The following is a 19,846-nucleotide window of genomic DNA, read 5'->3' on the forward strand; positions in this document are numbered from 1 at the left end:
GAGAATTGTGTCGAGATGGTGGCTTCGATAGTTTTCTCCATCGAGAAATTGCAGAACTTCTTTGCGCAGTCTATATCGGTTGGGGCTGAAGGATCAGCTCTTTGTCAGGGACCCCGTACGCATGAACAGGTTTGGAGGCGCAGGTCGGTCCTTGAACCTGTCATCAAAACCATAGTCACTATCTACGGGCTCCTCGCCCTCCCATTTGAAACCTAGTTTGGCGTATGAACCACGACCCATGCTTGACGCTTCCGTAACGCACTCCAGTCCGTTCCTGGCCTTTGCCTCTTCAATTCCCCACTTCACCAGCGACTGGGAGATGCCGCGTCGCTGGAACCTGGGGTCTACCACGCACATGTCCAAGGCAAACACGGCCGGCGGGTCCTCGGTGGCCTTTTCTCGAATGACCTCGTTCCTCCTCCGGTGCAGACCCTTCTCAGCCTGGCGGAGGTACTGATGCTCCGTGTCGTTTCCGGGCCAGAGCTCGTTCAGATCCTGCGCCTCGGCGACGTCCAGCACGGGGACCGCACCCTTGCCCTCGACGGCCGAAGCCTGCACCCAGATGGCCAAGCCGGCGACGACGGGCTTCCCGTCGGCGGGGTCTGGGGCGGTCGCCTTGAGAAAGACGACAAAGGGGCGGCCCTGTTGGTCCTTTTGATCGGCGGCCTGCGACTTCTCCCACCGCTCGACCAAGCGTCGGGCGCCGGCCGCCTCGCCCTCGGGCGTGTCCCAGCCCGGGTTGAAGCCCTGCCAAATCCTGTCGTTGGTCTGGCGGCCAAAGGTCTCGATTGCGATTCGGTGGCCTTGGATGAGGTCTTCCTTGGTCTCGCACAGCGAGACTGCAAAAAAAAGAGCATCACGGATGACGGTGAACCAGTTAGCATACCCACCACTTCGATTGCGTACCACGGGTGACTCGGATTCCACCTCACCAGTGAAACTGAATCCGGAGGTCGACATGTTGATCGAGCTTGGTATGAGGTCTACCACCTGATAAATTCTCGGTTCCTCCGTTAGCCAAGGGATGCATCCAATAAGGAGACGGCAGTCGAGTGCAGGGGGTGAGGTTACGCGACCATGTCAGGGACAAGACAGGATTGCATATGCATCTTTAGAACTCACCTAGTAGCGCTGCCTGCCTGAATACTCGAGTCTACTTTACGTTCGCGGCAAACCAACGGCGTATGACTGACAAAAGCCCCGCCATCGGAACTGAGAGATGGAGATGTTGAATAATGGGATATGAAGCCAAGCCCCCCGCATCGGGAAGGCTCCGCTACCTATGTTCGGGCTTCATCGGAGCCCTCGGTCGGATGAGTGCAGTGAATATAATCCAGACTTCGAGCCTTCCATCCCAATAAGGAATAGCGGGTTTAGCTCAGTTGGGAGAGCGTCAGACTGAAGTCCACTTCAGCCCTTAGCATCTGAAGGTCATGTGTTCGATCCACATAAACCGCAAATCTTTCGCTTTTGCCACTCTGCACCAAACCCAGGGTTGTCTTTTTTTGGCAATGGTCAAGAAACAAACCTCAAGACTTGCCAGAATAGGCAAGTCGATCGATCGTGTTCTGGACCAAAGTCCACAGTCTGAACTGATATTGGCGTTGCGGCTCGGTTATCCGGAGAGATCGTCTGAAACTTACAAATGAACAGCCACAGCCTATCCAGCTGGCATGCTCTCCTAAGGCCAAGACGCCTTCGCCCCCTCTTGTTCGTGTTCATTTGACGCATCTGGACCCAATCATCAGACATTCGCTATCTAGCTCAAATTCCTACCAAGATCTTGGCTCTCCACATGTAAGATTTGTTCGTGCAACAACTGGCAGCATTTCAAATTGCTGATCGGAGTCCTAAGCACCTTGCGACGGATAGCGGCAGAGGCCGCTATCAATTCATTGCATGTATTACCAGCATGGCAGCACACCATTTCGGCTGTAAGAATGCTCTTTTGGTCCAAAAGCATACCGGTACAGTACATTTGGCCCCCATATTTCTACTCCCAAGATCCGCCATGATTGCTGTTTGGTGGCAGTGATTGAGTTCTCCAATGAGATTTTGGTTGGCTGCCTACCTGCTTGCGCCGAGGAAAGTGTTCACCCCAGGTATGCCTTCCAAGTCTTTTTACGCCTAAAAAAAGAGTAACCAATGAGATTTTGGTTGGCTGCCTACCTGCTTGCGCCGAGGAAAGTGTTCACCCCAGGTATGCCTTCCAAGTCTTTTTACGCCTAAAAAAAGAGTAAGCTCATATTGGTGTCACTGAACAGTCTGGTGTAGCTGGTAGGATGTATAAGCAGCAATGTTGATCTGCCGTTTTGCTTGTGTCGATGCCACACAACTTGCAATTCCTCCCTGACACCTGCGATTTTGGGTGAAGTCTTTGACAAAGCCAGTAATTTAAAGTCACTGTTGGTTTACTACCTTGGGGCCATCTCGTGAACACGATGTCGTACAGCTTTCGTGAACTCGGCGGCACGAACGATGACAATTCCGGGCTGGAGGTAGCGGCCCCGAAAAGCCAAAACCTCGAGGTCATATCGCAGGACAACGGGCCCATCCCGTGCCACTACGACCAAGACTACTACCAAGGTTACCGTTCATCTATCCCGAGCACCAATGCGACCACACCATCACCATTGGAGAAGAAGGCGCTGGTTGCTTCGGCCCTGGGTCCAGAATGGGGAGCGAGAAGGGCAAGAAGAAGTAAAATACTATTTATAGCCGGGGCCGTGCTGGTTGCCCTCATCGCAGGGACGATAGGTGGCATCGTAGGATGGCAAGTCACAGAGGCCAAGTTCAAGGGGACAACAGAAGAGCTCCAGTCCCCACAGCCAGATACGCCCCAGTGTGCACCCAGACAAAACGATACGTCCGGAGCCCGAAACTCGATCCGGCGCGGATCGGCCCTCGCGGCGACGGGCCTACGCCTTCACAGAGACACGGGATACGAGCTGCGAGTGTTTTACCAAGGAGCCGGCGGCGGCGACCTCCGGTACTCGCAGTACGACCACGCGTACGGCGTCTGGAGCGCGCCGATTGTGGTCGGGCAGTCGAGCAACCACCCCGCGCCGGCGCCCGACACCCCGATCGCGGCGTCGGTCAGCCTCACGGCCAAGGACACGCACAGTATGGGCTACCCGGCCTTTCAGATCTTCTACGCCAGCCGCGACGGCCACATTGCGCACCACAACTGGCGGCACGGCTTTCCCCTGGAGGGGACGAACGCCAAGACGTTTACGGGGGAGCGGAGGTCGATGCCCGGCGGGGGCGAGCGCATCGCCTGTCTGTGGCCGCAGGTCATCTACGAGACGGACGGGCCCGGCGGCGCTGGCGTCACCAACACGGTCTGGCAGGGCGCCGAGGACAACAAAACTGGTTCCTGGGAGCTGAGCTCGTGGGAGGACGTCGAGCTGATCGCCGCCGGCGGCATGAGCAGAGGCTCGCCGCTGCTGGCCCTCCCCATGACGGTCAACTTCAAGCCTCCCGAGCTGCGGACCGTCTACCGCAGCGCGGACGGGCTCCTCGCGGTGCTGGACCGGGACTCGAACAACAAGACGACGCGCGCCACGCTCTCGGAGGCCAGGATACCGGACCGGGCGCCCATGGCGGGCTTCGCGAGCGCCAAGGTCGGCGGAGAGGGGCTCGTGTCCAAGATCCTGTGGCGCAGCGACAACGGCAGGATCTACATCATGTCGCAGGACGGTAGCAAGGGGGACGGGTCGGACACGGCGGACTGGAGCGGGCCGACGACGGATGCCGTGTTTGACGGCGCGGATCATGATACGCAGCTTGCTTGCGTCACGGCGGGCGTGGCTGACTGGGCCGGCATAAAGTTTCCGCTCAGGAAGAACAACAACATGAATAGCTGCTTCTTCCAGCGGGACGGTGCCTTGAAGCATGTCTTGTTTGATGGGAGTCGGTGGGTAGATAAGGGCTTCGTGCCGATGCCGTAGCTAGTATGGGCGTCTGCCTTTGTTGCAGTTTAATGAGTATGAATAGACGGACTTGTTGGCAGCTGTGCATTGTGATCTGGATGAGGAAGTCGTTGCTGAAACCCGGAAAAAATTAGGTGGTCCACTGAGTAATAACGTGTGACAAGTTGACAGAAAAGAATGGCTTAAGATTCAAGAGCTGCAGAGGCCATGACTTGGCTAGCTAAGTAAGAAGCACGCTGTCTGTCCTGTTCACAGTCGCCTTCACCAGATCAACTGTACAATCTATCATAATCATCAAGGCTCTCACGCATACTGTGAGAACAACACGTACGTACAGGTCGGTAGGTGTGCATTGTAGAACCTGAAGATACGAACATGTAAGCATGGAGACCCAGAGAAACCAACACAACTCTCTAGGAAGGCATACAGCAACTGGTGATTCGATACGAACAACGACATAGAAACATGTGCAAGACTCGACTCGCTCACTCCTGACCCCCGCCTCTTCTCACTCGCTGTATGCTTTGCACATTCGACTGGTGCACTTCCTCATACTGCGCAAAGTAAATCAGATTTCCGGCAGCGACGTCATCCTTGACCACCTCCTGCAGCTTCTGACTCCACGCAGGTGGCCTGGCGACCGGAGAATTCACGGCGTTGAGATACCGGACGGTAGCGTTTATAAACTCGGGCCCGTAGCCGCCGGCAGCTATGCGGTCCGGGCTGCCGTGGGCCGGCAGGATCTTGTCGATGGGCAGCGTCGCCATGCGCTGGAGCTCCGTGATGTGGGTGCCGATGGAGTCGGGCTCTGCGATAAAGGTGGCCGTGTCCTCGAGGGTGTCTCCGGCAAAGAGTATCTTCTCCTGGGGAAGGTAGAGGACCGTCCCGTCGGTGGTGTGCACGTGGAAGTGGTGCATCTCTACCGTGCGGTCGCCGACCTGCACCGTCGCCACGTCCTTGTACGTGGTGGTCGGCGGGAAGACCTTTGGGATGGGCGGGTCCAGAGCCGCGTAGCTCGCAGCCCGATTCTTCAGCGTGCTGACCGTGAGCTCGTGGCCGGTGAAGTTTGTGCCCGCGCGCTGCAAGGCGCCGGCGCCGGCAACATGGTCCGTGTGGAAGTGGCTGTAGACCGTGGTCGTTTTGGTGACGCCCATCGATTTCAGGTGCGTGATCATGGCCTCTGCGTGCGGCTCCGTGATGGCGGCATCGTAGAGGAGAGCCGTGTCGCCTGACACGATCGAGTACGTGGCAACTCCCAGCGTAAAGGCGCCATCGTCGAGCCAATTCCCCTGATCCGAATGGAATCTTTCGCCGGTGCGGCCGTCGTAGTAGGCAAAGATTCCGGGATATGGGTTGAGGATGCGGAGAGTCTTGAGAGGATCAGTCCCCGGCGGGCGCGTCTGCCGTTTTGACATTCTGAGGTGACGCCGAGAGAGACTGAGACTGGGACCAGGACCTTGGTCGGCAGCTCTGCTGATTCCGCATGCTAAAGAGGGGACGCCGGCGCCCAGAATCACAGCCAGTGACGTGAATGTGGAGAAGTGCATGGCCGGAAGAGCTATTGGAGCACTTGGTTTCCTCGTCCACTGGATCTAGTAGGGTCAGTATGGTAGAGAATGTCACTCAGTAGAACACCATGCCGGCTTGTGAACAGTCTACTAGTAAGCGCTTCCTTCAAAATGTCATATAGTTGTGTTCTGGTTAGTGCCAAACACAGCAATAGCAATGTATTTCATCGAGGTAAATCAAAGTAGATCTTTGAGGGTTCGATCATGCCTGCCCGGCGTCCCAGGTACTACCGGTCAGAGATTGGACGAAATATGTCCACGTTTCGAAATGCCGGCATTGAAACCAATTTTTACGAAAATGGGTTGCAGCGTCTGCCCATGTCATATTGCGACTTTGGCAAGAAACATGGTACAGCGAATAGTATTTGTTGCCCAATCGTTCAAATGCAGCTGAGTGTGACGTAAATTTCAGAGCAAATATGCAAATATGACATGGAGTTCAGCTTTATACTGTCACACGAGCCCTAAAGCTGCCCGGAAAGGACAGTATAATATCGTGGTTTGGACACATGGAATGCCCCACAAAGATCTACCCTCTCTCCCTTCCCAAACGCTCTGAACCATCATCCGAATAGCTCCTCCCTCACTTCAACTTTAAGCTCCCTTAAGCCTTGAGCTGTGAATTAATAATTCAATGCCCATCGATTTCGCATAATTTCACTGGCGAGCATGGACTCGCAATCCTTGTCACCGACAGTCCTCGGCGAGCTGAGGGATCTTGCGCAGGCAGCTGGGTCGGTGCATCGACTGCTGCACCATCAGACGAAGAAGCATTCGACGGAGCCCTTTCAACCCGATCTTCAAGCGCTAACTGGCCTTCTACTCCGTCTGACTGGCGTGATTCATTCCTTGTTACTGCATTTACAAATTCTCGGTGACGAGTCGCCGCAAAGCAATTACACAAAAAACACCAAACTCGCCTGCTTGACCCACTGTGCAGATCTACTCAGTGCCCTTCAAGATCAGTGGCAAGATGACAAGGCGTCGAGGGAAACTGACTTCCCAGGAGCGAGTAGCTTACGGAGCTTCCACGAGGACCTCTTGGCTGTTTTAACCCGATTCGACATAACCCTTTACTCTACGACCTGGAAAGCAGCGGTTGGAACACTGTCGCGTCCATTGCCATCGAAAGCCGCTCCTGCCGAACAGGACGACCATGGTTTCACGGTCATAACTAACCGCGCTCCTCCTGAGGCCCAGCCACTGATTCGGTCAAATTGGAAATATCACCACAGCAACATCAAGTTACAATGGTTACTCGAACAACGCTGCGAAGGAACCGGCGAGTGGCTATTCGGAATGGACGTCGTCAACCAGTGGTTCAAGGGCAACTATCGCTTTGTTTTGCTTTCGGGATCTGCAGGTTGTGGGAAAACCTTCCTCGCCACCGCCCTGTTGAAGCAGCTCAGCGAGCGAGTCACGACGCATACTGAGCCGCTCTGTTACCATTTCGCCAACCCTTATGAAACAAACGAGCTTCATGATATTTTGCAGCCCTTGGTACTTCAGATCCTGACCCAGAATCCAAAGGCATGGCAGGCCTATCTGGATTTCCTGCTCGCCCGCGAGATTCAGCTCGACCAAGAATCCTGCCCACAACTCTCATTCCTTGGAGACGCCAAGCTGTTGGTTCCCTTGATCAAGACCCTTCTCAGCCTGTCTAGTAGAGCCTACATTGTCCTGGATGGACTTGACGGACTGATACCCGACATCGCTTGCGAGCTACTTGAAGTTCTTCTTGGGTGCAACGGCCTCCAGATTCTTGTGTTGAGTCGGCCACTACCTCATGAAACATGGGGCCGAATTTGCAGTCAACTTCAAGCCAAAGCAGAAGAATATGCCGTCCGTGAGATAGGCTCGAATCTTGGTGACGTTCAAGCTTACATTAGGGAGAGTGCTGCTCAAACTAACAACAGTGCCTCAGCTACTTTCATGGCACCAGAGGAGCTGGAGTCTTTCGTCTTGAAGTCTAGCACCAGTCCATCGGATTCGGGCGTGCAGTAAGTTGGCTTGATCTCATAGTTCTTGCCTTGTAGCGACCGCCCCTGAACATTTGTTCCTTGTTCGCATTGCCTTTTTCCTTCTCATTGCCCAAAGAGGATTCACTTGCTCATCAGTACGCTAACCTCCACTAGTTTCCAGTTGTCAAAATGCCGCTTGTGGTACATTAAGACCAGAGATCGCACTGGCAAGCCGCCTTCGGCACTGGACCAACCACACTTTCCAGAATACACCCGCTTGGAAGACTTCTACAAAGCTGTAGTAGACCTGATCAAGTCTGACAGCTCAGACCTGCCGCTAGGAACGCGATCTGCCGTTGACTTGCCTTCGACTGTAGCAGAGCGTTACAATACATTCAAGACAGCTCTTGAATGGCTGCTTGTCATAACCAAACAAGGATCCGAGATTCCCAGTATGGCATGCTCAAAAAGATCATTCTTTGATGGGCTGTCTGTAGCACTTTCTACCGAAGCAAAGTCACTGGATGAGCTCAACCCATCTCGTGAACTTGAAAGCCAATACTCTTGGCTCTTTGATCTATTTGCTTCCGAGATGCAGATCAAGTCGGCTACTGATCAACGTCGGGGTGGCCGCGATGACACCATACAATCATACCGTTATTGCATCCACAATCGCAGCTTTCTAGAGTTTGCTCAGAAGAATATCTGCCATCTTGATTACGAAAAGGGTAGATCCTCCCTTGCTGTTGCCTGTCTCCGTTTCCTCAACATGCCAGATCATGGCGTCAAACGCGACAAGCGTCAAACAGAGGCGGTTCGACTCAAGCACCCGTTCTACGACTTTGCAGCTGCATGGTGGCCATCCATCAGCAGAGGAGTGCTGCCCCAGATCAGTCCGCTGGCACTGGAGCTGTTCAAAGAACACTACAACTTTCTGAATTGGTTGGATGCATATTCACGGACTCACTGCGCGAACAGCAGCTACGGTAGGCTCCAGGGCTTGTCATCTGAAGATCCAGCAGGAGACCAAGGCATCGTGCGAAAACACGTGCACACTGCTTTAAATGTAGCAGTAAGCCTTGGTCTGTCACCACTTCTTGCACCACTTGACGCGCACCTTCAACAATGCAAACAGCTCTTCCCTCGGATATACACTTGCGAGCCGGAAACGAGTTCAAACCTGTTACAACTTGCTCTGATTGGCCCGCGTGCGTTGATGACAGACACAATCAGTTCCAGGGCATCGGTGACCGTTTCTCCTGTGGCCGGACCCACGAGTATTGACTTGAGAGGTACGATAGCCTATGTGCTCGGCCGCAATCTCGACCCAGAGGAGCAGGTTCGAATACCATTCGTGGGCGCGCATGCGCTTCTAGTTTGTGCCAAGCTTCAAGACGTGAAACTACTCATCCAAATCATGGAAAGATTTTCTGGCAAGACCTATGGGCGTGGTATCATGCACACCCAATCGTTTGCAGACACCCTGGAACGTCTGGATCCGGGCAGGTTCTCGGAGTTCCAAAACGGCGTCTGCCAGTACATCTTGGACTTTTATGCTGCTCTCCATGCCCAGGACCCAGATTACCACTCGGATTATGAAGATGACAGCGACCAAGAAGACACAGACGAAGAATTCGACAGCAATGAGAAGGACTACCGCTCATTGGACCGATGCGCAGCAAAATACCTTGTGCGGTTGGCGTGGAAAATCGGCAGCCAAAACAAGCTTGAATGCATTCGGATGGACGTTGACCGCCGAATCGACTGTCACGACTGGCAGTTTTACAGTCTTTGGAGGAGGACGCATGAGAGGATTCGGGCTGACTGGATCAGGCGCGTGCTGCAAGATCCACGCCGATGCGTCAACAAGTCACTAAGGGAACCGATAAGCTATGAATCACCCGATGCCAAGGATGTTGCGTTGCAGACACCCCTCCATCTGCTTGCCGAACTCTCTCGACAATCTCAAGATATCGTCTGGTGGATCCAGGCTCTCCTCAACCTCGGGGCCGACGTCAGTGCCCGAGACGGCAGAGGAAGGACACCTCTGCACCTGGTTGAGTTGCCCGAGGTGCTTGAGATGTTCTTGCGGTTTGGGGCCGACCTGGATGCCCGCGACGAAGATGGCAGAAATGTGTGGCACGTTGCTGCGTTTAATCATGACGTCGACCTCTTGAAGGCTCTCGCCAAACTGGAGTAAGCCTGCCCTCGCATCCTCATATGTTGAAGTCGGAATCTAACGACCAATCTTTTGAAACGCAGTCCCGCTCCCCTAGAATCCCTGCGTTCCGTGACCAAAATCGGGCGCACACCGTTGGCGGAGGCTCTTGGGAACTACCGAAATTCTAATAGTGGATTTGAAGCCTGCAAGACGATACTTGAACTTTGTTCTCACGATGCTGCATCCTTTGCCAGCGACGTGCCAATAATCCACATGGCTGCAAAGTGGGTGGCCAACGATCCCCAGATGTTGAAGGAGCTCGACAAAGCCGGAGCTTTGTGCCCCGGCGCCATTGCAACGGATGGCGGGACTGCGTACCACTATCTCAGTCCCCACGTCACCCCGGAGTTTTTAAAGACACTGATACAGTTATATGGCATTGACGACGACTTGCTTGTGAAACTCGACAAGAGGGGGCTGACGGCTTTTGAAAGCTGGATTGATTCTTTCTTCAAGAACATTTTGGACGATGAAAGAATCCAGGATTACGAAGTTGCCCCGAGTAAGCCAACTCGGACTCTCGTTTTCAAGGTTTTGCTTGTCCCAAGTGTAGCCGTGAGCAACAGCACAGCAGGGCTTACTTTCTGGGAACGAGTCTGCTTCAATTGTCTTCCCGAACGTAAGTAAAAGAGGAACAACTGTGTTGATTCGCGTTAGCTGGATGGCACCCATTTCTGACATCTGACTTGGTATTTGTTTCAAAACAGTTTTCCGGACGAGCCAGCTTGAATATTTCACGCAATTCCCGTCTGGCTACGTTGACTACATCAAGGATGTTCTCGAAGCCATCTCGAAATCTGGCGCCATCGAGTTTTACGAAGAGCACACCTCACATTGTGCATTGTTTCCTTTTGTGGCCAACGTGATGCCACTAGAAGACGTATTTGGTCACGAAGATCCAAAGTCGATGGCAGAGGACACCCTCTACGGATTCATAGAAGTCCTGTTGAGCAAGACGAAGTATGCGGAACCTCTGAGACAGAACCCGTTGATGGCGGATCTTCTTTGCACCGCGGCGATGCGTGGCTCCAAGACACTGGCCATGTCACTGCTTGCACATGGGGTCGGCGCCGACACGGTTGGGACGCAGGGAGAAAGTCTGCTGAGCATGATAGACGAGCTTCCGATGCCTCAAAGCCTGGATTACCTCAAACTCTTGCCATCTAATGGGTAGATGCAAGCATTGGTGCTGGCCCGGTTCATTGATGCTTGTAGGTTGGAGCGGGTGTGGCTTTTGTGGGAGATGTTTTGTTGTCTTGAAGTAACCGGAGACAAGTGCTAAGCGGAAGAGGAACTGGGTATAAGCAATAAATGTCAAGATTGGGGGAAAATGGCTTTTCTCCAGGATCCCCTTTAATGTTTGTACTGTTGACTTTTCAAGGCTCGACTATCTACGAGGTGCCTACCTTGTTTATCTATTGGCACTCGTAACCGTGGAATACACAATGTTTCCACAACTGCATGCCGAAAAAGCCTCGTGGCTAAAAACAGTGTGGCTGGCTTGATGCTCTATTTCCAACTTTTCCCACGACATCCAGGCGAATGCTTGCACCGGTCAAGTGGTTAGATTCCAGAGAGGAGACAATAGAGAACCCGAGATAATAAAAAAAAACATGCAAAATGAACAATACCACTTTTGTTTCAAGATCATCCCGCCCAGGGGCGACAGACACACGCACACGGTAATATTCCTGCACGGCCGCGACAGCAACGCCAAAGAGTTTTGCCAGCGAGCTGTTTGAAGGCAAAGTCTTCTCTCCAGCAGCAGGAGGTCGTCCGCGCGGGTGACGGGGTGATTTTCTGTTGGTGGCATCAGCCAGGGGCCCTGGCGGTTGTGCTGGCGGCGCTGCTTGCTGATGGCAGGGGGCTGGTGGGACTGTGCGGGTTGGAATGCCGCTGAGGCCCTTTGGTGGTGGGCTTGCGGATGGTTGCGACGAGGGCGGCTGCTGGGCTGTTTGGTGATGGTCGGGTTGGAGCTGGTCCTGACATTGCGTGACTACTTGGGGTTCGATGTCGAGTGGAAGGAATATCCCCGACGGCGACCATTGGTTACAGGAGCCGGGTGGAACAGAGGCGTTGGCTTCTTTTAGTAGGCGATGCTGTTGACTGGTCAGAGCCGAGCCTTGGTGGGATACGAGTGACGCATTATCGATCAATAGAAACACAGGTCAAAATATCCAAAAACAATTAGAATTCGGATTATAGTATTATGCGCTGAAATGGCACACGAACCGAGGTCGCAACCATAGATACAAAACCGTAGCCAGGCGGGGGTATTCGCAGAGACAAAGTAACAGCACACATTCACCAGGGGTAAGCCTTTTAGTAGGCTTGCTTTCCAGGGACGACCACATCCTTGCCGTCGACGCCATCGATGCCCTCGTTGCGCGAAGAAGTATCAGACGCGGTCCTCTGAGCTGCAGCGGCAGCGGCCGGCCGTCGACGCAGGAATCCCGCCTCGTCGTGCGTCGCGTCCCACTCGTCCAGGTTCGCCAGGGGCACGCGCACGAGCCGGTGGGTGTTGGCGCCGGAGCCCTCGTCGACGTTTTGGATCTCGGTCCGGATGCGGTAGCCTCGCCACTTGGGGAGGAGCGTCATCCAGAAGTAGTAGTAGATGCCGCATGTGATGAGACTATTTTTGAGGACGGGGGCTGTTTGTTAGTCTCGGTTGGACGGGATGTCTTGATAAAGATGAATATTATCCGACGGAAAGACAAGAATTGACCTCCCAAATGTAGGTTAACTTACATGGCGATACCGACGAGACAGTACGTGGCGTAAAAGAAGCTGACTTCGCCGGCGTAGATGCCTCCCTTTGGCGGCCACCACGGCATGGCAATGATGTAGACCTGCAGCAGGATGAAGAAGACGACGACGACGTCCCAGGCCTGGAACTCGGTCTTGCCCATGCCTGCTCTCTTTCTGCGGCGGCGGATCAGATAGACACCAATGGCCATGGCCAGGTGGAAGACGCCGTCCGGGTACGTCTTGAGGCTGACGACGAACTGGAAGGCGTCGCCGGCGGGCGGTGCGACGATCATGATAAAGGTCACGGCCCACTTGAGCAGATAGGGGCCGAGCGGCGTGCCGAACGGCCTGGTCGACACCCAAAACTCGGTGTAGGGCAGCACGCCCTGTCTGCCAATCTCGCGGATCATGCGGGAGGAGCCGATGAGCACCGCCAGCAGGTTGCCAAAGGCGCTGAGCAGGACCAGGACGTTGAGCGCGGTCTCGGCGCCGCCCCTGCCAAACACCGTGGTGAAGAAGACGGCGGCGGCGATTTCTTTCGAGGCGGCGAACTCGGACTTTGACACGGCGGCAAAGTATGCAACGTTGCAGAGCATGTAGAGCACCGACACGATGAGAACGGAGGCGGTGGCGTACTTTTTGAGCTTGGGGATCGGGTTCCGGATCTCGTTGACCATGTTGAAGGCGTTGGAGTAGCCCGTGTAGGAAAACACAATGTTCACCAGCGCCACCGACAGGCTGTTGCCGTCCGTCGTGGTGCCCTCAAAGGCGTTGCGGAAGTTGCGGTGCGGGTCCGGGATGCGGCCGACGTTGCCGCCGAGGATGACAAAGCCGGTGATGCTGATGAAGACGAGCGTGGCAATCTTGAGCGCGCCGATCACGTTGGTGGCCCAGAGCGAGTACTTGTTGTGCGCCACGACGCAGACGACGGCCAGCGTGTAGGCGGCGATGGCGACGCCCCTCATCTCCCACTCGGTCGGGGTGGTGCCGGCGATGCGCCAAACGTACCGCGACAGCACGATGGCGTTGGACGAGCTGAAGGACAGGATGACGGACTGCACGGCAAAGGCGATGGGGAAGAAGTGCTTGGGGCGCGGGTAGGCTTGCTCCAGGTACACCACCTCGCCGCCGCTGCGGTTGGGGAAGTACGATGCAAGCTCCAGGTAGATGCAGACGCCGGCAATGGCCATGATGACTCCGATGAGCCAGTAGATCAAGGCCAGACCGACCGAGCCGGTCCTGTTGAGGACGGTTGCAGCTGTGTTGAGTGTTAGCATTGACTGCTTTTCTTTCCCTTTTTTTTCCTGGGACATGTCTACTCAAGCAATTGTTAATAAAAAAACAGCATAAACTCACGGGTGGAAAATATCCCCGTGCCAATCATCTGGTTGACATTGAGGAAAATAATGGTCATCCAGCCCACATGATAACCCAGCGGTGATTTGCTCTCGACCGGAGCACCGACGGCCTCCTGGTACGCGGCACTCGAGCCATTACCGGCCTTGACCCTCGTGTAAGCAAGCTCACCATCGTGAACCACAGACGGCTCCGAGTCGGACTGGTCGGCAGCCGCCGTCGCATCGGCCGCCGTGGCGCTTCTAGACCAGAACTTGATGGCCATTGGTCGCTGCTTCGTGTGACGCAGCTAAGAAGAGTTGCAGGGCGGAATAATCGGGAGCACGTTGCTGATGGGGTGTGAGGCAGACATGGCGCAATGTTTATAAAGGGCCGCCAAGAACATGATTGACAAGAGTGCCTAGGCGTCTCCCTATGTCACTATGCCTATACAGCCAGAACGCAAAGATAAGGCAGGGCTCTGCAGTTGCAAGGTGTGTGTATACATTGGCAGCAAGGGGGTGTGAGGACTTGGCATCTTTTGCAAAACCGTCGTCTCGTCAGCAAGCTCCAATTGGCTTGCCGAGAAAGCATAGCTGCTGTAGAGTATGATTTGGCAATATCCAGGATGCTATTGCACAATCGATAAAAAAAAAGTGTAACCCCGGTCTGGTGTCGATTCTGTCGACCAATGTTGCTGGTGGCATTCTTGGTTCGATTGTTCTTTTCTGGGTGCGCGGTCCAGTCATTTGACATGTCCGGTACACCCTCGCATCTGCCAAAAGACTTGGCACATTCCATGAACTATTCGTAAAAAAAGATGGTTGCTCTCTCAAGTTAATCTTTTTCCTAGTTCTAATAGGTGGAAGCCGTAGCCAAGCATGGGATGTTGCCTCCATGGCATACCTATTATCGTGCATCAAGAAGCACACTGCAACTTGTGCAGGTAGCCCGTACTTGCCTCCTGCAAGACCTGTCTTGCTGTTAAACCCTTTGGGTTGGGGTGGCAGGAATGTTCCTACCCTACCTAGCATATCAGCCTTGGCGTACGACGGTTGTGTCTTGTAAGTTGTCTATCACTTGTGAGACCTTCCCAAAAAGGAATACCACCCCACGTCGAACCGCAAACGCCATCCGCCAAATTCTGATGAGATTCTTGGGCAACCTTGACAACCAAGACGACCCAAGGCAAGATTGAAAAAAAAAAGAAAGAAACCCATTATTTCTGGGCTTTGCTACCAGCTTGCAGCAGTTTCTTCCATGGCGACAGTGAGGAGAAGGCTCCCCCGCAGCATGGCATCCCCAAATGAAATACACTTTGCTGATCACGCCATCGATTGTGTGCCCATTAGACCCATGTCGATTGGATCACCAATCACCTTTACCATTCAACCCCCGGACAATGCCCAGACTTGGGATATATTTGATCTGTATGGTAGACTGGATTCTCGTTTGGTTAAGCGATTCTTGGGTACATTTTCTTATTTTCTGCAGGCCGGAAACAGAAGCAAATCGTTGCACATCAGGGTCTCTTATCGGTTGTCCAACGAAAACATTGAAGAAAAGAAAATCCCCTTGTACACACAATGGCTGCTGCTGCAGTGCTCACCCCAGCCGCGCAGCCCGATATTCAATACGCCCCGGACATTGAGAAATGGCACCAACGTACAGCCAAGAGGTTTAGAGAAGAAAATGACCGTTTGCAGAAAACCCTGCCCGAGGGGTTTCCTGCTCAGTTGCAGGGTAGCCTGGTCTGGGAAGGTAAAACCGTTGGGCAGTCCTACGACTGGACTTATGTTTTGAACGAGGAGCAGCTAGCAGAAATAGACGATGCCGTGAGGCACTTTAAATGTAAGTCGGAAGCGGTTCGCAGTATTGCACCCACAAGATTGGGAGATGATTACATTCTCAAAAAAAGACACTGACACAATATCTACCCCGTCCAGCTCTAAACCTACCCCTGGGCCACATTGATGCTGCTACATTCCCACTGCCCAAAACCCGGCCTGAGCTGCGTCGGCTGTCCCGGGAGCTGCACGACGGCCACGGCTTCTTTGTGATCCGCGGCGTCGACGTGGACCGGCACACGCGCGAGGAGAACATCATCATCTACGCCGGCGTCTCCTCTCACATTGCGGCCGTCAGGGGTCGCCAGGACTCGACCTTCAACGGCACCAAAGCCGACGTGGTCCTGTCGCACATCAAGGATCTGACGCTGCAGCTCCAGCAGCAGCAGGAGGCGCGGGCCGCCAAGATCAGCATAGGAAGCCCCGCCTACACGGCAGACAAGCAGGTCTTTCACACCGACAGCGGCGACATCGTCTCGCTGTTCGCCCTGGGGGAGGCTGCCGAGGGTGGCGCGAGCAAGCTGGCGAGCACGTGGAGGGTCTACAACGAGCTGGCGAGGACGAGGCCGGATCTCATCCACACGCTGGCTGCTGATTGGCCGCTTGAAAAGTACTTATTCCCTTTTTTGCTTTTCTCCCGTAAACAGCTGATGCAGACAAGACATAACAGAGAGACATAACAGAGCTAACATTATCCCCATTTTTGCAACGGATTCCAGTTTCGACAAATCAACCAGCGAGCGCTACTTCTCCAGGCCGCTCGTCTACCACCAGCCCGCGTCCGAGAAGCAGCCGGAGCGGATCCTGCTGCAGTACGCCCGCCGGTACCTGGTCGGGTTCGGCGCCCTGCCGCGCAGCGCCGACGTCCCGCCCATCACCGAAGCGCAGGCCGAGGCCCTGGACGCGCTGCACTTTCTCGGCGAGCGCTTCCACGTCGCCACTGACTTTCGCAAGGGCGACATGCAGTACGTCAACAACCTGGCCGTCTTTCACGCCCGGGACGGGTTCAGGGATACGGTGGATAAGCAGTGAGTAGCTCTTTTTCTGTTGTTTATTTTGTTTGTTTGCGTATGACCTCTTGATTGATAAGAGAATGTGTTCCTTTTGCTTTGCTAATACGCCTCCAAAACAATAGACGGCACCTCGTTCGCCTGTGGTTGCGTGACCCCGAAAACGCCTGGCAGACGCCCGAAAGACTGCGCACGCGTTGGAGTAGACTGTACGATGGCGTTACTCCCGAGTCGCAGGTGCTGCCCTTGGAGCCTTTTGTGAGAGGCGCCAGCAACGGTGCAGACAGGGTCAACAAGTAGCTTGGTGGTGTTTTACGGGCTAGAATCTAGCTCTGGGATATGCGAGACAGGCAGTCGTGTTGTTTGGATGCAGTCGTACCCATAAAGCTTTGCCACCCGGTCATCGATTCTGTGCTGGTAATCCGGAATTATCTAAGTCACCCTGAAGCACCTGAAAGCCAAATAAATATCAGCTGCTACTAGCTCTAGTGATGACTGGGTTATTTTTGTTTGTATTCTTTTTGTAGTCGAGAAACACATTATCTAGGCACTCCCGTACCGTTTCCCACACCAGTCTCCCCACGGGGATCTCGGAAGCCTCCTGCCTCGGCCTCGCGACGCTGCGGCGGCTCGGCAGACAGCTCCTGCGGCTGCAGGTCTTGGTTATGCGGCATCTCCACCGGCACGTCCTTGCTGTGCGGCATCTCCACCATGATGGTGCCGTCGTCCAGCTGATAGTAGTACGCCGTCGGGACGCCGCCCGGCACCTCGCTGAGCGCGCCGTCGCTGCCCATCTCGTGTTGGTTGCCCTGCGGCGGCATCTCGCAGACGGCGCCGTCGCTGCCCATCTCGTACGACCTGCCCTGCGGCGGCAGCTCGTGGACCTGGTTCGAGTCGAGCATCTGCTTGTCGTACAGCGTCGTCGAGTCTGGCGAGCTGGTCGGCGACCCGCTGCCTGCGTCGGTGCTGCTCTGCCCGCTGCGCGCCTTTTGCTCCGCGGCCCATTTGCGACGGAGGCGCCGCCGCCGCAGCATGAAGAAGAGTATCGCCGCGGCCACGAGCACCACGCCTCCCACCACGCCACCCACGATGGCTCCGACCGGTGCCGAACCAGATCCCGCATCGTCCTGGCGTGCTCCGGGCTGGCCTGATCCGCCGGGGTTGGCGGAGGGGTCGTTTTGCGCCGCGAGCGGGAAGAGCGCCTTGGTTTTGTCGTCGGTCCACTGGACGGATTCGAGATTGCTCCTAGACAAGATTCACGTCAGCATCGCAGGGGTATTGTGCAAGCGACAAAAATGAAAGCGAGCGTCCAAACTTACCGTAAAGAATACCACTTCTGCACTTGCTCGTTGGGCTCGTACGCAGCAGCGTTCGGATCAAAATTGTCTCTCCAAAACCACTTGGCCAGGTCAAAGATCTTGAGCCCGTTGGCAAAGCTGTCGATCCCATAGCTGTCCTCCCTGCGGCTGATGGACTGCAGCCCGCCGACGTTGATCATCTGGCTCTGCCCCGGCCCGACGACGGCGCACGAGTGCTGGTACCGGCCGTCCTCCTCAAAGTGCTCAATCTTCATCCAGGTGAAGCCGGGCACGGTGAGCACGTGGAGGTCGTTCAGCACCGCCGTGTCGTTCTTGCCGCCCCAGAGGAAGATCTCGTACGAGCCGCCGTCCTGCTTGCGGGTGGCGACGGCGCAGGGCCGCTCGCGAGGAGTCGGTACGTCGCCCGTCGTGGTCTGGTTGTGAAAGGTCCGCGTGGCCACGTCGTACATGTAGACGGTGCTGAGGTTCATGGGCGACCACTGAGACGAGGAAAAGTTGGCCTGCTGCTCGCCGGCCAGGAACATGAGCAGCCCCTTGTTCTCGGTCCCATATGTAGGCAAGCACACGGCGGAGCCACGACGGTGGGTGCCGCGTGCCACGCCTGGTGGCCCGAACTCGGCCGCGCTGACGTTGGACATTTCCCCCTTTTCCATGTCGAGCGTGATCAGCCCCGGCACCGCGGGAGCACGGTTGGAGGCGGTGTCGACGAAATAGGGAGTCGTCCCACCCAGGAGGAAACCCTGGCCGTTGCATGTCGTCCAGCTGCCTCCCGTCGTCCGCAAAAGGTCCGGCTTGACGGCAGATGGTATGGCCGTGTTGTTTGACCACGAACCGCTTGTGTCGGTCATGGAGCTGCTCGGTCGCGGTCCTAGTCCACTGCATACGCCCAAGGCAGGTCTCGACTTGGTCGAGTCCTCATTGAATACCGTGCCGCCCCACCTGTAAAGCTTATTGTCGTCCTTCTTCTCACTGGGCCACAGCGCGACCTCTTCGCTTTCGTCAATGTCGTAATTCTCAACAATTATTGTAGGAGCATCTTTTGCGGCCCATCCGCTATTGAGAGGGATATAAATAGTCTTGTTCACTACACGGGGTATTGAGGGGCGTCAGTTACGTCGCAAGCCCAAAAAAAATAAAAAAAATACAGTAAAAGCCACGCTTACACTGATACGGGTACGAGTATGTTGTGTCTGATGCGTTGGGGCCTGGATTCTGGAACACTTTCCCGCCCTCGATGTACAGGTTGTCCCCTAGTACAGCAACTTAGTCCAGATAATTGCCATGTTAGCAAGGCCCGATGATGCCCTGGCCGACGCTGTAGGGGGCTATCGACTTACTTGAGCAGCCATACCGTCGCCAAAAGCTTCCCGAACCCGGGGCCTGTGGTGGTCCTCTTCCTCCCTCCACATTTACGGGGGGTCCACGCGTTAAACCTTGAGCCTCGGCCAGACCGAACAGGCCCAACGCGAGGAGAGCATACCAGACCATGCTGCTGGAAAGTAGTGCCATGTTCACCAAAGATCTCGAGAGCGCGACCGACTCTCACCTGGCATGCTGTATTTGGTGATCCTGGGTGAGTAGATACTCTAAAAAGCAATACCGAGGATGAGCTTCGGGGTAGAATAGCACCACGCCGCCCTCAGGTTCGAATGGGCTTTCGAGTTGCCACGCCGCCCCCAAAACATCGTCAATCATGATTTTTCTGGCCGCAGCTAAGCAGGCAGCGGCTAAGTCTCAAGCATGCATATTGCAGGATCGGCCCCTGAGGTTACATTTCGCGGGTCTGTGGTAGGGGTCGACCAATGAAGCGAGCTTGCCAAGCGGTCGCCGGCAAATCATGGCGCTCGCTCTGCTCAGCCTGACCTGTGCCTGCAGTAATATGACGCCACTGTTTGTTTAGGGTCA

At 55.0% G+C, this 19,846-nt stretch overlaps 8 protein-coding genes and 1 non-coding gene across 9 annotated transcripts; 4 read left to right on the forward strand and 5 right to left on the reverse strand.

Annotated features, from left to right (window-relative positions):
* Nucleotides 1–6: 6 nt before the first annotated feature.
* On the reverse strand, nucleotides 7–1,220 carry MGG_06620 (uncharacterized protein). The gene is made up of 3 exons (XM_003716859.1): nucleotides 1,123–1,220; nucleotides 933–990; nucleotides 7–839 (listed from the first exon to the last, which is right to left on the reverse strand). Exons 2-3 carry the CDS (start codon nucleotides 958–960, stop codon nucleotides 94–96), a joined length of 774 nt encoding a protein of 257 aa, XP_003716907.1. The 5' UTR covers nucleotides 961–990; nucleotides 1,123–1,220; the 3' UTR covers nucleotides 7–93.
* A 147-nt stretch (nucleotides 1,221–1,367) lies between these two features.
* MGG_20199 lies at nucleotides 1,368–1,458 on the forward strand. Its single transcript has one exon. It is a non-coding gene; the product is annotated as a tRNA-Phe (tRNA).
* Nucleotides 1,459–2,386: 928 nt separating this feature from the next.
* On the forward strand, nucleotides 2,387–4,006 carry MGG_06619 (uncharacterized protein). The gene has a single exon (XM_003716860.1). The coding sequence runs from the start codon at nucleotides 2,442–2,444 to the stop codon at nucleotides 3,948–3,950; it is 1,509 nt and encodes a 502-aa protein (XP_003716908.1). The 5' UTR covers nucleotides 2,387–2,441; the 3' UTR covers nucleotides 3,951–4,006.
* On the reverse strand, nucleotides 3,463–5,857 carry MGG_06618 (beta-lactamase domain-containing protein). The gene is made up of 2 exons (XM_003716861.1): nucleotides 4,360–5,857; nucleotides 3,463–4,293 (listed from the first exon to the last, which is right to left on the reverse strand). Exon 1 carries the CDS (start codon nucleotides 5,477–5,479, stop codon nucleotides 4,418–4,420), a length of 1,062 nt encoding a protein of 353 aa, XP_003716909.1. The 5' UTR covers nucleotides 5,480–5,857; the 3' UTR covers nucleotides 3,463–4,293; nucleotides 4,360–4,417.
* A 210-nt stretch (nucleotides 5,858–6,067) lies between these two features.
* Nucleotides 6,068–11,409, forward strand: MGG_06617 (uncharacterized protein). Its single transcript, XM_003716862.1, has 4 exons — nucleotides 6,068–7,500; nucleotides 7,636–9,657; nucleotides 9,724–10,301; nucleotides 10,390–11,409. Exons 1-4 carry the CDS (start codon nucleotides 6,170–6,172, stop codon nucleotides 10,854–10,856), a joined length of 4,398 nt encoding a protein of 1,465 aa, XP_003716910.1. The 5' UTR covers nucleotides 6,068–6,169; the 3' UTR covers nucleotides 10,857–11,409.
* Nucleotides 11,410–11,842: 433 nt separating this feature from the next.
* On the reverse strand, nucleotides 11,843–14,108 carry MGG_06616 (high-affinity methionine permease). The gene is made up of 3 exons (XM_003716863.1): nucleotides 13,787–14,108; nucleotides 12,431–13,688; nucleotides 11,843–12,314 (listed from the first exon to the last, which is right to left on the reverse strand). Exons 1-3 carry the CDS (start codon nucleotides 14,049–14,051, stop codon nucleotides 12,005–12,007), a joined length of 1,833 nt encoding a protein of 610 aa, XP_003716911.1. The 5' UTR covers nucleotides 14,052–14,108; the 3' UTR covers nucleotides 11,843–12,004.
* A 112-nt stretch (nucleotides 14,109–14,220) lies between these two features.
* On the reverse strand, nucleotides 14,221–15,025 carry MGG_17149 (uncharacterized protein). Its single transcript, XM_003716864.1, has 2 exons — nucleotides 14,672–15,025; nucleotides 14,221–14,569 (listed from the first exon to the last, which is right to left on the reverse strand). Exons 1-2 carry the CDS (start codon nucleotides 14,797–14,799, stop codon nucleotides 14,326–14,328), a joined length of 372 nt encoding a protein of 123 aa, XP_003716912.1. The 5' UTR covers nucleotides 14,800–15,025; the 3' UTR covers nucleotides 14,221–14,325.
* Nucleotides 15,026–15,195: 170 nt separating this feature from the next.
* On the forward strand, nucleotides 15,196–17,191 carry MGG_06615 (taurine catabolism dioxygenase TauD). The gene is made up of 4 exons (XM_003716865.1): nucleotides 15,196–15,616; nucleotides 15,712–16,222; nucleotides 16,332–16,640; nucleotides 16,748–17,191. The coding sequence occupies exons 1-4, from the start codon at nucleotides 15,352–15,354 to the stop codon at nucleotides 16,920–16,922; spliced, it is 1,260 nt and encodes a 419-aa protein (XP_003716913.1). The 5' UTR covers nucleotides 15,196–15,351; the 3' UTR covers nucleotides 16,923–17,191.
* On the reverse strand, nucleotides 15,621–19,656 carry MGG_06614 (uncharacterized protein). The gene is made up of 4 exons (XM_003716866.1): nucleotides 19,279–19,656; nucleotides 19,105–19,203; nucleotides 17,942–19,025; nucleotides 15,621–17,867 (listed from the first exon to the last, which is right to left on the reverse strand). The coding sequence occupies exons 1-4, from the start codon at nucleotides 19,448–19,450 to the stop codon at nucleotides 17,162–17,164; spliced, it is 2,061 nt and encodes a 686-aa protein (XP_003716914.1). The 5' UTR covers nucleotides 19,451–19,656; the 3' UTR covers nucleotides 15,621–17,161.
* Between the last annotated feature and the right edge of the window lie 190 nt (nucleotides 19,657–19,846).

The sequence above is a fragment of the Pyricularia oryzae genome, chromosome 4 (genome assembly GCF_000002495.2).
Source record: "Pyricularia oryzae 70-15 chromosome 4, whole genome shotgun sequence".
Taxonomy (NCBI): Eukaryota; Fungi; Ascomycota; class Sordariomycetes; order Magnaporthales; family Pyriculariaceae; genus Pyricularia; species Pyricularia oryzae.